At 41.8% G+C, this 16,739-nt stretch overlaps 1 protein-coding gene across 6 annotated transcripts in view; it reads left to right on the forward strand.

The window, feature by feature from the left end:
• The window catches only part of LOC133131638 (high affinity cAMP-specific and IBMX-insensitive 3',5'-cyclic phosphodiesterase 8A-like), a 59,031-nt gene that overhangs the window by 24,100 nt on the left and 18,192 nt on the right, over window positions 1–16,739 (forward strand). For all 6 annotated transcript variants that reach the window (XM_061247013.1, XM_061247012.1, XM_061247017.1 and 3 more), the window contains 3 exons: window positions 10,992–11,048; window positions 15,019–15,209; window positions 16,253–16,309. In XM_061247013.1, the coding sequence (XP_061102997.1) occupies window positions 10,992–11,048; window positions 15,019–15,209; window positions 16,253–16,309 (305 nt within the window). The remainder of the gene's footprint in view (window positions 1–10,991; window positions 11,049–15,018; window positions 15,210–16,252; window positions 16,310–16,739) is intronic.

A 16,739-nucleotide genomic window follows, 5' to 3' on the forward strand; every position in this document is an offset into this window, starting at 1 on the left:
AGAGTGATGTTCAACAGCATTGCTTTCAAGGACACCATGACTTTGTTTAGCAAGCCGTTGTTACGTTGATTATATTTTTCCATCTATGTTGTGTCTTTAGGAATGCGCGCAGAAAAACGTTTCACTCTGCGTGGTGGTCGCTGGGGAGTGACTAACTCTGTCAGCTAAACAAAACATCAATGGAAACTCACACTGCTGCTGCGACAAGCTAGCTATTGATCACTATTAAGTGCATCATTTAAGTATCCTTTCTCTGTGTGACTGTGCTGGAAAAAGATTCTTGATCAATCCAGAGTCTGCTAGTTATTCCAGTTGCTCCTACTCATGTGCCAAGGCTAATATACGGTTGCATTCCTTGTACCCGTCAACATATACACTGCATATGTGCAAGTGACATGCAAGGACAGAATTGATTTGGTTTGTTTGTTCAGCATGGTAAGCCACACCAACTACACCTTGTTAGACTACATACATACATGTCATCGTGAGTCACCATGTTAATTTGTTACTTGTGATATTTTGGAGGTGGCGGCACGGATGGTGCAGTGGGTAGCACTGCCGCCTCACAGCAAGGAGGTCCTGGGTTCGAATCCTCGTTGGCCGGGGCCTCTCTGTGCGGAGTTTGCATGTTCTCCCCGTGTCTGCGTGGGTTTCCTCCCACAGTCCAAAGACATGCACGTTAGGCTGATTGGAGAGTCTAAATTGCCCGTAGGTATGAGTGTGTGAGTGAATGGTGTGTGTGCCCTGAGATAGACTGGCGACCTGTCCAGGGTGTATTCCTGCCTTTCGCCCAATGTATGCTGGGATAGGCTCCAGCCCCCCTGCGACCCTGTTCAGGATAAGCGGGTTCAGATAATGGATGGATGGATGGATGGATATTTTGGAGGATGTCAATGTTTTGTACAAATAATCTTCATCCGAACTTGTCAAAAAAATTCTCAATGGTAAATGTCCATTTTCTCATCATTGACAAAAACTTCAGCTTACTGTTTGGCTTGTGCTGAAGCTATTGGGTCTCCTGTATGGCCTGCAGAGGTGGTGGCAGAGTGGACTGAACTCTGACCTCCTCACAGCAGTGTACCTGGTCCTGTGAAGCAGGTCTCGGCCTGTTTCAGGCTGTAGGGCCTCAGAGTCCTGGGCCTGGTCTGACCACCGAGGAGGCCCGCAAAGTGAGTGAGCAAAAAGCCAAAAACCTGGAGGAGAGGAACATTTGACTGAGTCATTGCACTGAAAATAACCATCTTAACAAGCGTTTTTTAATCGCATAAGTCTTAAGATCTTATTTTTTTCTCTCAAGTACAAAATATTAGCTTGTTTTAAGTTAATGTTTGCCTGAGAAGTGACATTTTGGCCCAAATGTTTCTGTGCAGTCTCTAATTAGACTTCAATCGGACAAGCAAAATAAAAAAAATGTGTCTATTCATCTATATTTTTCCCCATATGCCAATGAGGAAAGACAATTTCAATATCTGTCAATGGAATAAGACAATTTCACTTGTCAAACAAACATTAGCTTTAAGAAAAGATCTATCTTATAGAAAAGATCATAAGTCTTATTACAAGACTAAAATGCTTTGACATTTGTACAATTTGTACAAAGATCTTTGTCTTCAGCCAGATTGATATGGAAACGGTTTGGCCCCCACCCAAGCAGTGTAGAAGAGATTTGTGGAGGGGTGGGGGCAGGGGAGTGCCCTGATGCTAAGAAGCCCACTCATATTACCAAACTCAGCTCAGGGACCTGTCAAGGCCCTCATCTCTTTTCTCTGAGAAATGTAAAGTAAATCTTTTCCAAATAGTTTTCTGGAAAAAGAAATTGCTCAGTAAACATTTGAAAACAAATCGAAATAAATTATTCTGTTAATGCTCAACACACCACAAGTGATGTTACAAGCCATTACAATGCAGTGTGCATTTAGTGCATCCAACCTAACCTTATTTTGTCCTGGAATGGTGCTAAACGGCGTAATAAATGCGCATAATAAATAAATTCATTTCAGCCCTGCAGTTTCAGCGTGGTGTGAACTGTGGACCTATCTCTCCTCTTCTGGCTGCCGTTAACAGCAGCCTGTTACTGCTGGAGTCTGAGGCCCCGGGCCGCTTCAGGGCCTTCACTGAAACGGGTCAGCTCCAGCTTTCCTGGAAGGCCCTGGGCTTCTCCAGCGTGAATCACAGCCCACAGCTTCCTCTGGACGGGCCAGGGAGCCGCGGTGCGCGGGGGACGCTGGGGGCTTAAGGCTGCGGTGGCATTAGCGGAGGATTGTTGTGTAATTGGGATCAGGATAAGGACTGAAATACCCTGAAGGTGAGGAGTGCTGGAGAGAGAACGGAACGTCTCTCTGCCCAGGGATCCTTTCACATCCAGGCCATTTGTTTAATTGCTGTTTGAATTAATCCAGGCCTGTGGACTTGTGTCCTGATATCTGTTCTTCTCACTTCAAGGTGTGCTGTATAGGATTTGTCATGTATAAAACGTAAAGGGTTTGATCTGTGACTGATGGTGCTGAAGTGAATGTGCACCACGTGGTTAGTACCCCTTTACACTCCGGTGAGGAGGGATGGGGGAGTTTGAGTGCAGGATTGAGTTGATGAAATGAGGCTGGTTGTTGTGGAGAGAGAGCCTGTATTTGAGCTGAGACCGCGGTCCTTATGAGCCCTTCCCTCTGTAACAGCCTTCTCTGAGATTACATAACCACAGCCACCTGACTCACGATGCCTTAAGGTGCCCTGCAGCACTATTATAACATTCCTACTATAATGCTTGTCATTATTAACCATTATATCCATTATAAGATTAACTATTGTAATAGAAATCTGAATTCTAGGACACTATGTTATAGAACAGAACACAGTGGACATTTTTGCTCTTAAATGCATTAAAAAGGAGTGGGTGTTCAAGTTTGCCTTCACAGAAAGGAGCCAATGCCAGTTATTGCCTGTTCAGTTGGTACTGGTACTTAAATGTGCTGTGAATATCAAAGACGTGTTTTTATTGCTTGAGTAACTGAAAAAAGACTATTTTATACCTTTCTGGATTGCTGTGAAGGAAGACATCTGCTACAAGTTCGACATTACAGTTTTAAGATCTTCCCCTTGCCACTGTCCATTTGATCCTCGCATTTTAGCGGCTTGCTTGCTTATGTGTGTCCATTTTGTTTTTATAGAGAGCATATTAGTCTACCATGATTTCAGTTTGAAAAAACGGCTCAGGTTATTCAGTATGAGTGTGTGGGATTGCCAGTTTGGCTTCATGAAAGAAAGCGATGTGTGTGTGTGTGTGTGTGTGTGTGTGTGTGTGTGTGTGTGTGTGTGTGTGTGTGTGTGTGTATCTATGTTATTGGCTTCCAGACATGTAGCGCACCAGCATAAGATGTGACCTTGGAACACATCAGACTTGGGTCAAATATATAATTGTTTTTGATTCAAATACTATATTCTATGCCTTACTGATCTTGTCTGGTGTATTGGAACCTATGAAATACAGGTGCAAAACCTGCCTTCTGGTTGGCTGGCTCAATTGCACCAGGCAAGATCAGTCAAGTGCAGAAAAATATTAGAATCCAAAACAATTACATATTTGAGCCAGGTCACACACTGTTATTTACTTATAATAAAAAAAATGTCATGCAACCCGTTTATATGGGCTTCAGCAGAAGACATGGACCCTACCATGCAAATGTATATCAATGGCAATATATAACCTTTATTTCACAAAATCTTTTTTACAAATGAGACCTAGCCAAGACTGGGTCAAATAGCAGCATAACACAATCACAATCACGAGACCATTACAATACAGTACTATCCATAAGTATGTAGGTATATTGCATTACAATACACACAGTATGACAGAACAAAACACATGGCGGTGAAATTAACACATCAGTGTTACTTAAAACAATTGCAGCTAACCGTGAGAACATCCATTATTATCTTATTTTAAAATTGTTTAATGAAATAAAATGAATCATGTTTGAGCTTGGGCTGCAGCTCATTCCATGACCAAGGACCACGATTTTCTTTGGTTACATGGTTGGTTACATGTGACAGAATCTTTCTATGAAGGCAAACTTGAACACCCTCTGCTTTTTCAATGCTTTTAAGTGCAAAAAAATTCTGTCCATTGTGTTCTGTTATATAACATAGTTAATCTTATAATGGATATAATATAATAATGATGAAGACTATAGTATGAATGTTATAATGGTGCTGTTTTAGCATAATTGTGTATATACCTGGGGATGGCTGCATAGCATGGTAATGACCCTTAAGGAATGTTTCTCCATTTCAATAAAGTGGGAAACATGCAGTAAATGAATATGGTGTGGGTATACTGTACACAGTAAAATGTCCAGTGTTAATTCAACTCTCAACAGAGTACATATGAGTTCAATAGGGACCAGAGTAGGACCAGAGTAGGACCAGAGTAGGACCAGAGTAGGACCATATGCACTCTGAGTTGATTTAACACAGAGCGTTTTATGTGTGCTATATGAAGGTCAAGTAGTGAAAGAGTGAACTTGCAGAAGTTATTTGGTATCATAAGTGAATTAATAATTGGTTTAAATAACATATGGACGTAAACGCATTGTGGCGTCCGGGCAGTGATTTATATTTTGAGGTGCTGCAGTGGAGTCCCTGGTTGGAACTGATGCAGACTCCTCTCCCGGGCTGGTCTCCAGGCTACGCCGCACGCCCAGCTGACAGGAAGCGCATCACTGCCAGGCTAAAGAGCCGCGCTGGCGCGTCGCGCCCTGTCACGGCCCCGGGCTCCGGGCTCCGGGCTCCGGGCTCCGGGCTCCGGGAGGTCTGTCTTTCCCCTAACGTCAGCAGCCCACGCCTGGACCTCTCCGTCCTACGCCTGCCTGAACCGTAATAACGCAGACACAGCCCTGCGTCTGCTCTTCATCTTACCTTCGTTTGGAGGGTTGGTCATGACCTTGAAAACACTTTGTTCGGAAGCTAAATTAAGAGCGTTTTGTTTAATCCATTTATATTCTGTTGTTCATCAATAGTTACACTGATGACTGATTGTTTCTGATTCTCAAGAGCTTTGGCTTTTGTTTGTGTATTTAAAATAATGTGTCTTTACAAATATGAGATGGTAGTCAGTGAATGTGTCATTTCTGCTCTGATGAACATTTTGCACATTTAATATCAGTGTAGCATATATTGAAACGTAATTTCCCTGTGGTGGATGTGTCTTTATTTGGGCATGTGGTGTCTTACTGTATTCTGTGACTGGTGTATCAATGGCACCTCATGATTATGTACTCCATTATCTGCTGAGGTGAGAGATAAAGCCACAGACAGAAAGAGGGTCAGCGTGTTCTTGCGGTGCCTTGGTGTATTGTAAATGAGCACATGATATTTTGAAGGCTTTGGCGTTTGTGTCTAAAACAAATGTCAGTATCTTGGAATGATGGTAGGAACTTTACTAGTTATCTTTTGAATTATTTGCTGTAATTGCTAACGGCTTACAAGGAACCTCGTGCTCGAAGGTCTGTTGGTTTGCTATGCTTTGTGTGATATAGGAAGTGTGGATTTTCTACCATAAGTGCAAAGTTACCATGAAGTGTTCATGGTTATGAATTGTGGACACATTGCTATGAAATATTTTAAAACAAATTCAGCTGGCCCGCCATTGGGTTGGTATCAATCATCCATCCATCCATCCATTATCTTAACCCGCTTATCCTGAACAGGGTCGCAGGGGGGCTGGAGCCTATCCCAGCATACATTGGGCGAAAGGCAGGAATACACCCTGGACAGGTCGCCAGTCCATCGCAGGGCACACACACCATTCACTCACACACTCATACCTATGGGCAATTTAGACTCTCCAATCAGCCTAACCTGCATGTCTTTGGACTGTGGGAGGAAACCGGAGTACCCGGAGGAAACCCACGCAGACACGGGGAGAACATGCAAACTCCGCACAGAGAGGCCCCGGCCGACGGGGATTCGAACCCAGGACCTCCTTGCTGTGAGGCGGCAGTGCTACCCACTGCACCATCCGTGCCGCCCTGGTATCAATCAAACTTTATTTAATTTTTCTGTCTTTTTTATTCACAGTATCTGACGGTGGCATTAAGCTAGAAGAATAATTGCAGGCTGTAATATAACATGTGCAGCTTGTAAAATTGTTTTTATTTTTTATTTATTATTATTATTAACATTACATTATTGGCATTTGGCAGATGCTCTTATCCAGAGCGACATACAGTTGATTCGATTAAGCAGGAGACAATCCTCCCCTGGAGCAATGCAGGGTTAAGGGCCTTGCTCAAGGGCCCAACGGCTGTGCGGATCTTATTGTGGCTACACCGGGATTAGAAGCACCGACCTTGTGTGTCCCAGTCATTTTACCTTAACCACTATGCTATAGGCCACCCCTAACCCCTCCCCCTCTGCCTAATATATGAATACTTGCAATTGTTTTACTTGAATCTGTATGGGACACAAATCGAAAGCTTCAGGATGATATGAAAAGCTAAAAAAATATGTGTGGCCCTTATCAATTATTATTTCAGTCTAAGTGTATTTTTTTGGATTGGCCCAGGCAGTAGATGTGTGCTGCTGTTTTAGAAGTGTTTTTATGTGCTTATAGACCTGCTGGCTGACAGTGACCAGTGGTGCATCTTGTGGACTAAAGGGGTTTGTGGCCTAAAACGAGAAAATACACTTCATGTAACTGCTAATGTGAGCAGCTTGTGCTGCAACGCTATTTTTCCTTGTAAATACAGCATAAGCAGATTCATTGTATAGCATGTATTGACAAATCTAAACATAAGCTTTATAATTTTTTGATTATTCTTTCTCCCAGTTCTCGAGCAGCACATGCAGTAAAACTGATGTCAGAGGCTTTGCTGCGGTTTCCTCCAGTGCAGGTTGCAGGGTCATAGAAAATCATGTCAAATCAATTAAATCCCCTCATACCTGCCATTATAACGCTAAGTATGTGAGTGTCTAAAACACACTTTGTTGCACATAAAATCTCTGTAATCTTGATTTTTAACCTTAGACGGTGTCCCTTGAAGTACACAAATTCATTTATTGAAATCATATGAAAAATCTGATGATCTGCAAGGCTGTTGGTATGTATGTGCCATATATGCAACAATATAATTAGCTAAAATAATATTTGAGTATCGCATCTCCTGTATAATACACTCTGAAAATGAGTGCTGTGTTGGACAGAATAGCAAACTGACCTGAAATATATGCTGTAATTTATGCCTTCATGTAAATGTATAGCAGCCAATAACCTATAGCTCAACACATTTCTGCCAGGGCCTTTATTGAAATAGTTGGTCAGGATATTTTTCTCTCTGCGTTGAGTCTGGCCTAGAGTTTTGTTATGGCAGTGAAAAGCTCATGTTTAAGAAAGGGGAAGCCGAGAAGTACTGTGAATTTCCCAATAAGAAAGGGAGATCATTCGGTGTCATTAGCTCCAATAGAGTCACCTTACAGTTGCAGCCTTAAGTCTGGTAAATGAACATCAGCTATTGAATTTCCTCCGTAAGTGATGCAACATCTGTGTGAATGGGAAAGTGTCCGATCTTATAAACGGGCCCATATGAAGTGTGGGCTAGAAATTGCTCGCTGTGGGAAGGAAGCAATTCTATTTATAAACATTTTTGTCAGCATTGCCAGCGCAGTGGTCCCCAGTTGAAGGGAAACCCCGTCCTCACACGCAGCGATGACAGGGAAAATGGGAGCCGGTTTGGGTACAGCACTGCCTGCTATTTTTTTCCTACACCAGAATCGCTTCACTTTCACCCCAGCGGCCTTTGAATTAAATCGTATCCTCACTTTTTAAGCGAAGTTTAGCTTCCGTAGGATCTGCTTAACTACTGCCCCATTTCCTGCATAGGTATCATTGTAAAACCTTCTTGGTCAACTTTATGCCATATGTCTTGCTCTCTGGGTGTTATAATCCAGCCTGGTAAATATCTCCGGCTCAGAATGATGTTCACTCTTTCTTTGATAGGGAGACTTGAGCAGTGCACACACACACTCTGCCTACGCTCATGGGGAGTTGAGTTCATATGTGACAGAATGCACGCAACCCTTACTTTCAGCTGTCAGCAGTGGAGAGCAGTATGAAAGTACAGTACGTGGATATTTTAGTTCTAATGGTTTCACCACGTTTTGTTTGCTAACCTGTGAAAGACACCAGTGGTTTCATATAATAATAATAATAATAATAATAATAATAATAATAATAATAATATGCACAAAATCAACTGAATATCAAGCAGGAATCCACAGATCTTCTCCTGTGCATCTCAAAGATAAAACGAATACCGTAATCATGATATTATCATTTTAGATACAATTTGGTTGCAGTTAATTGAAGACACCATAAATAATAGATGAGCCATTTCTCATGTGTCTTCATTTCTTCAAGTGGTGGAATGCTTTCTGACCTGCAGGCAATTACAGTGAAGGTATTGTTTTAATGAAGTGTATTGAAACTGCACCCATTTTTCGTGTAGCCATTTTCTTGTTAAACCCGGCAGACTTCCCAGGATTCCGAGCGTTCTGGTCCCTCCACTGCCGCTAGGAAACCGTTTAGCTTTTCTATCTGTCTCTGCTGACGTCTGCTCACTGAACAATGTCATCAAATTTCCTGTTTTTCACTTTTGTGGAAAGCCGCTCTTCCAGTTTATATGAAGGGCTTTGTGGTGAGGAGATCCATAGGACCGGATGAACCCAGTAGACAGGATGTAGGGTTAAAGGCTGCACTGCTAAGTAAATACAGTAGGTGTATATAATTGAACTTTGCTGTCCGACTTGCCTGGGAATAGTATTGTCCGTTAAATTACAGTTGGATGACAAATATACAGCACTGTTGGAATCCTTGCCGTTTATGTTGATACCTAATGATTTGGGAAAGAGAAGACAAAAAACATGGAGGGGAATATTTGGAGTGCGTTGGCTATTTAAAACTCATTCAATTCAGTATTGCGAGTGTAGTGTACTCATGAGTTCTGGCCTCTGTCTTGATTTTAAGATGGACTTGAAGGAACATTCAAGTTGTAAAATTATTGTATGGCATTTTTATAATGATGATTTTGTCATGATGCTCATGAATGGCCTGTATTGTATGAACTGTAAATGTTTTTAATTATGATTTGATATCTGATGTTTCCTATTTTCTGCCTCATCTGACATTTTAATGTTTTGATGGAACCTTTTTTGCATTTGGTTATTTGTCTGCATATTCGTTGATTTATTTTTTGATGTATCATTTGGAGTATTCTAGTTCAATTGTAAACTCGGCACACTTGTAAAAGAGGGCACTTGTTCCTCAATGTGTCCTTTCCGAGTGTAAACAGAGGTTGGATGAATGATTTAGGCATTGCATTGAGGCATATGTGGGAAAGCGCTGTAAAATGTTCAGTTGCATAGTTGTGAATGAAAAGGCCTGGGCGCCGGCTCCCTCTCACACAGAACAGGCCTGTCAGCCGTCGTTAGCGCGCTGTCAGCCTACACAAGCCGGGCCAAGGTGTGGAGGCGTGGCCGCACAGACCGCAGTCATTGGAGGACCATGCTGCCCACGCAAACTCCTCCGCTTTTGTTTTGCTCCTGGCCTTCCTTTGAGGCGATTGTTGTGTGGAGAGACCCGCCTGCCACCTCCTCCTCCTCCTCCTCCTCTGTGGCAGCCAGCGAGTGGCAGGCGTGTATCAGAAGGAGGGCAGTTCCCTGTTACGCAACACAACCCCGAGCGCCACTGAATCTGTCAGCATCAATTAAGGGGGAGAGATCAGTCCGGCAAAGCCACCGCGTCACTCGCTGCTCGGGCTGCAGCGAAACCCAACACGGCAGATATCTGACTCTTAACATCTCCCCGTGACTGCAATTAAGCACACCCATGTAGGGGAAACTGGGCCTCACTGCGGGGGTTCTGCGCTATCATTATGATTAGTAGCTTCATTCAGTTTAATGCAATTTCACATAATTCTGAGGGGATATGGATTCTTTGATTCAACTTCGAATGAGTCTGTAATATGAAGGCAAAAATTATTATTTGTAATGTGAATTTGGTTTTATGTATTACAATCTGTGGAGGCAAAGGCTGTAAACTAATCTGCCCTGTCAAACTGGGCACAGGGAGGCTTAGGGGAAAGTTACAAATGTTTCATATTTCATTGAAATATTCTGGCAGGTCTTTGTATGGGACGATTGGTAACGGGCTTCATATTTGTAGCAGACATACTAAATATAAAGTATGTAATGTATATGGATAGTTCTACAGTTGGGCAAAGCAGGTGGATCAGAACATTTACGAGTGCCATTTCAGAGCCCTGCTGTTTGTACATCATTATTTTCTTTTCCTTAGTCAGGATGGTTACATCTGCAGAATGTTTATAGAGAGTGTGGACATTTCAGGAAACCCTGCTCAATTCGGCTGCAGACGTTGCATGGTTATTAATCTGACCGGCGTTTTAAAAGGCGTGTGCGGTTTCATAAGAAGCGGTTTAAGAACTGCTCTGCATTTGAAATTCCACAGTGAGCCTTTCTCACGTGCACAGTTTGTTTACTGAGAAGAGGAATTCTGCGGGGATGGCTGTCCACAGAGGCCTGTGTCGCTATGGATACTAACCCCTGTGTGGTGTTCCATGAGGAGGAAGGAGGAAGGAGGAAGGAGGATGGAGGAGTAGAAGCCTGAGCATTCTTTCCAAAAACTCTAAAAGTTTGTGACGTGCTCATTTGCTTTGTTCAAAATGGAGCCATGTCCACAGCTGGCTGAGGGGCATCTCAAACTTTTTTAGTTTCCCTTTTTGAAATGTTTTAATACTTTAATACTTTGCTGTAACACTAAAACACTAACGCTACTGCTAGAAATGTGTGATGTGACAGAGTGGGCAGCTGTGGAAATGCAATGCTCTTGTTCTGCTTATTAAAAGCTGCATAACACTGACAAGCTGCCCCATAGGAATATGTACTATAGCGTATAATCTTTCCACTGCTGTCTCTTGCAGTCCGCGTTTACAGAGGTGCAGTTTGGGCCAATGAAGCTCCACGAAGATCAGCTTCAGGTACAGTGCTTTCTTTTCCATAACGGACCCATGGATTGCAACTGGTTACTTGGAATAATGGACCCATGGATTGTAACTGGTGACTGACTACTCCAGTGGTGCTGTCAAATACATTGAAACCAAACTATCATAAAATATTATGCGAAAGAAGGAGGTAACACATGAATTTAATATTACCCTGACATAATAACATTAGTTAACAAAGACTTAAATAACTTGACATTTTACTGGGCCGTAATTACTATGATTATGATACTAGATTGATTGCAGCCAATTTTAATGTCATACTTATATTTAATTGTGCTCAAACTGGTTTTTCTTACATTTTGAGAGGGTGTCTGTATATTGGTGTTCCAGAGCAGTTTTTACTCATTTCGAACAGGTCGTTATGGAGTAAAACAAACCCACATGACGGCTTTAATTTCACAGAAACTCATCAATGATTCCTGCTGATAAAAGCTGATAAATGGTAAATAGTAAATGGTTGGCATTTATATAGCGCCTTTATCCAAAATATTGAGTATAATTAAGGAAACTCGTGAGAATACCATTTGGCTTTCACAAATTCCGGAAGTTATTTTGTAAAAACATCAAAAAGATCTGATAACACATTTTTCATCTAGTCTAGATTATAAAAGTGTGTTACTCCAAAATCTTAAAAACATTGGGGACAACAATCACTCATTTTTAAAAAGAAAAAAGTTCTTAAAAGATCCTTTGTGTGAGCCGTACTTTGGCGTTTCCCTGGCAACCAAGCCAAACATTCATGGCAGCGAGCGTCCCATGAGGGACAGTTGAGTGTGAGGCTCGGGGACCTGGGTGCTGCCGTCGCAGACGTGGCATTCAGACGCTGAATGCTTCATTATGCTCTGCTCCTCAAACGCTTGCCCTTTCCGCTGCGTCCTGTGCCGTCTGGTCCATTGGTGAGATGATTTTTCATTTTTAGCACTGGTTTTTGCTCCCAGCGTCCATCCGTCTTTGCACAGAAAAATTTGTGCCTTTCAGAAATGCTTCCTGAAAGCCACTGTGGCATCTGTACCGGGGGTCAGAGGTCACGTACAGCAGTTTAATGCGCATTTCTGGCATGTGGTGGGGTTACAGCTGCCTGATGCAGTGTCACAACCGGACATCTCAGAACCCTCAAATTCCAGTCCAATTCATCTGATGACTGATTCAATATTCATAAACATTTAATCCATGAACATGTAAGCCCGTTTGTTTCAACTAAATCCACCCTGTGTAGGAAGGCCATATGTGGTAAATTGTGTAGAAATGATCCTAATCAGACTAGTTTGTACTTCTCAGCACCTCACTGTCAGTCAGCAGTCACCAGGATGCTTTACGGCACAGGTTACATTACATCATTGTTATAGCTGACATTTCTCATCCAAAGTAACTTAAGGTTAAGGCTAAGCAGGGGCCAAACCCCCCTGATGGCAATGTTAAGGGCTGAGCATGGCTGCACTGGGGCTTGAACCACCAACCTTCAAGGTCCCAGTCAAGCATCTTAGCCACTAGGCTATAGGCTGCTCCTCAAGGCTCGGCTACTTTCCTGCCTTATTTTGGTACACATACTGTGCTCTGCCTCACATGTGCTTTAAAAGTGCTTCAGAAATGTTTCAGAAGTGTTCTCTGTACTCCATTTGGTCTAACCCCTGTACTTTTTTCATTAACTTTGATTAAGATGTTTAAGCAAGCTTTGTTTTCTTGCTTCTTGATCCATACTGTATCAGTGGGACAGCCAAGCTCCTGGTGGAAAAATATCAAACATAGTAACACTTTGTTACTATAAGAGTGTGCCATGTGTAGATTGGGGGCAAAAAAGGTTGTCAGAGTTTTACCTGCGAGTGGCAGCCTGACTCTTTAAAACTCCCATATTGTGGGAAACAACATTCCCTTCCCTTGCTGTGTGGATTATAGAGGAGTTGAAGGTGCTATAATCCACACAATCTGTATGAAGGAAATTAGCATTTAAACAAGCCACTTGGAATTCCACGAAGTAGTGACATCACAACGATGCGTTTGTTTGCTTCAGCACGGCCCACCTTGTAGCCAGAACAGATCCAAGAGCTTGCCACAGACGTGCAGTTCATTGGAGCTAGCCAGCCAATCAGAACAGAGGTTCACTGTTATCAATGAGCCTTAAAGACAGTCACTGAAACAGCCTGTTCTTGGTAAAGCTCATGAGAGGCGCTGGTGAATTGACATGTAAAACTGGACAGATTTGTATTTGGTACTTAAAACCACACAAATGCCTTCTTATGGATATCAGGATGTTGAATAAAACACAGTAAAATACACAGTATGGGACCTTTAAGGTTTAATTACAGTAGGAAAATGAAATGGAGAGATTTCCTTTTCCTGTTTTTGCCTCTCGGCCTGCAAAGCTGATTGGCTTATCCAGCCCTCACTCAGGAGACTGCTCTGCTTTCAGCACGGTTTTTGGTATGAAACGGTGCCAAAATCTTCAGACACACTCACTGCTGTTTCATCCATTTAAAACCATTTCCTCTTCTTTTTTTTTGTAAGGATAAGCACATTTTGTGCATTCCGAAAGTAACAATCCATCTCCAATCCTGTTTTTTTCCCCCTCCTATTTGTTTCACAGAACAGGTTGCTGTATGTATGACCTGTTTTTAATTTCGTTGTTCCAGATAGCTACTTTACATGCATCAAGCGACACATGATCATTAACATGCATTCAACATTAAATAACGCTTGTTTTTAAGCACAAATAGGTCTCTACCACTACTTTGTAGGTGTATTTTCACTTTACAAACTAGTTTTGTCCTGTTTAGACTTTTGGATTTATCTAATAGAAATGTAGTGCAGAGTTATTAAACCAATATCAATATCCGTAATTGGGCTTGTTTAGCATTTGATGCAATACCCTGCTTTTATATTCTGATACATCATTTGTAATGTTTAGAGGGGCCGGCAGGATGAGTAAAGGATAAGTAGAAAGGGGAATGGTTATGGACAAATATGAGGCCATTTCCTCTTTCAGAATAAGCATACACCTCACATAGCTTCCTTCTGCACTGTGTCCAAACTGCCCTCATAGTTAGACAGTGAATCGGTTTGTGAATAGCATGTCAAAGTGGAATTCTGGCAAAGGCGGTCTGCGTATCTCGCATAGCTATTTGAGTGATGATATATTTACAGTGTGAGCTGGTTTCGCGTTTGATCGGTTTGTTAAAGGTAGATGGTTTCCATTTTCTTTGGATCCTGTAATCCTAGTGCTTCCATTCCCATTGATGGACAGGGTGAAATAAAAGCATTGAATCGTTACCAGTTCATCAGTCACGGATTTCTGGATTTGTATGTGAATGTAATGATAATTGCCTGTATCCCAACCGCAAATGCTTTTTGCAGTTTTGAATAGGGCTTGTATATACTGCAGCAGTAAATCTTTCAGTTATAATGCAGACTTAAGACTCATTATTTGCCTTTATCCTCAGTTACTGCCAGCCATTTCGAAGATGACGTCTGTTCATGTTAGAATGACTCATGAGTCTGGTCTTAGCCCTTCATTTTTTGGCAGCTTGCCTAAATATTTGCCATTTACCTATGCAAGTAAAGGGTTAGGCTATAGTAAAATTTGACAGGATTTGTGTTCTAGCTGGCCAGTCTAACCGTGGCGAGCACCTTGTTTCCGACCATTCCAGCTCAGAGTCATCGGTGGCAGTTGTGGTCAGCTTGACCTTTTTCCCCAAGCATATCTGTACAATGACAAACATGCACTGACTCATCTCGAACTGGAAAATATATATGAACTGAATACTTTAGGGCATGGCATGGTGTTCAGTGCCCGGAATTTAAACCACACGTTCAGGAAAATGTTTATGTAATTTGATGATCTCCAGGGACAATGTGATGACGTTTGAGCAACTATGTTCCCTCGTGACTTTCTTCTCTAGCTTTTGTGTAAGGGCTATGGCGCTGAAACCTTTGATTCTTTTGTTGCTAGGTACTGTTAGTATTTGCTAAAGAAGATGGCCAGAGCAATGGCTTCATCTGGGCCTGTGAAAAAGCCAAGTTCAGGTGTAATGTTGCCAGAACTCCTGAATCTGCCCTGGAGTGTTTCCTGGAGAAGCACCATGACATCATCATCATCGATCATAGGCATTCCAGACACTTTGATGCAGAAGCATTATGCCGGTAAGTTAGCACATTTGTTTCTTTGTATTTCTATAATTTAAGCCTGTGCTTGAAAAAATGTATCATTTAAGCGTTTTGAAAAGTTCTACATTTTCTTTAACACATTCGTCCCACAAGAGATTCAAAGGAAAAACTGAGGTATTCTTTCCTTCCTTTGTAAACGGCACATTGCATAATGGTGACAATTTTCTACCTATTGTGGCATCTGTATAATGTATAGTATGATCATTTAGAAATATTCACATTTTGAAAGTTAAATAGAATATTTATTGCATTATCGAATAGTAATAACTTATAGTTGCATCACTTATTCATTAATGCATAGCTATTAAGTAATAGTAATAGTATTTCAAAATTATTAAAGTTATTTAATGTTTAAATTTTTGTTTGCATCCTGTTTTCCCCTCATTAGAGAAAGCGTTGTGTTGAAAGCAGTGCACTGCTGTATTATGACCTGTATCTGGGTGGACAAAAAGAGAGAAATGATGAAATGTTATGAGGCTTATCAAACATAAACCTGAACAGTGAGATGGATATCAAACATAAACCTGAGCAGTGAGATGGATATCAAACATAAACCTGAGCAGTGAGATGATTTCCCTGCATGGTGAAGCCAGGATTTCTCTGGCTGAACTCCAGTCGTGTCTCAGCGCAGTTCTATGATCCTCTGAAATGAGAATCTTGTCCTTTCAGCTCTATCTTTAGCCTCAGCGTAAACCAAAAAAGGAGTTTATAAACATCAGCTTATAACTGGCCTGCCGTGTATGTTAACCTTATTCATTTTCGGCAACCTATATACATTGAGCGTACACGCACAGCGCCTGAGAAAGTACTAAAGAGGCTTTATGGGCCTGGCCCTCCTAGCAACCGCTGGCTGGTCACTGCGAGTGTACAGTACATTCTTTCAGACCCACATTCGGGCCCGCACAACTGCCATTCTGCCTCCGAGCGCCGGACCATGAGTAACTGAAGCAACATTGATTTGATGCCACGGTCCTTTCGGCCGCCAAATGCGCTAAATGGTTCCTTATGTTTACATTCAGGTCGATTAGAGCGGCCAACTCTTCGGAAAACACTGTGATGGTCGCCGTGGTGAGAAGGTATGGGGCCTGCGATTGGGGCGCTGTGTCCCAGCATGCACTGCATCAGTTCAGATGCACTGCAAAAAGTTTTAGTCTTGTAATGAGACTTATGTTTTTTTTTGCTTTCTCTGAAATAGAACATTTTAGCTTTGGTTAATGTTTGCTTGAGTGACATTTTCTTATTCCATTGGCATATCTTGAAATGAGTCAAACTGTCTTGCCTCATTGGCAATATTTGAATCTCTTTTAGCAAAAAAGTAAAAGAAATAAGATTTTAAGTTTCAATATAGGACTAAAATACTTGTTATTTTTTGTTTTTGTAGTGTACTGTCATCATAATGATTATTATGTGCACACATTTTATGCTGAGCTTGTAAATGGGTGTTTTGAGGAAAAGACATTATAAAAACCCAGTTTAAAAACCCATTATAGAAATAGCTTTATAAAT

The sequence above is a fragment of the Conger conger genome, chromosome 6 (genome assembly GCF_963514075.1).
Source record: "Conger conger chromosome 6, fConCon1.1, whole genome shotgun sequence".
Lineage (NCBI taxonomy): Eukaryota > Metazoa > Chordata > Actinopteri > Anguilliformes > Congridae > Conger > Conger conger.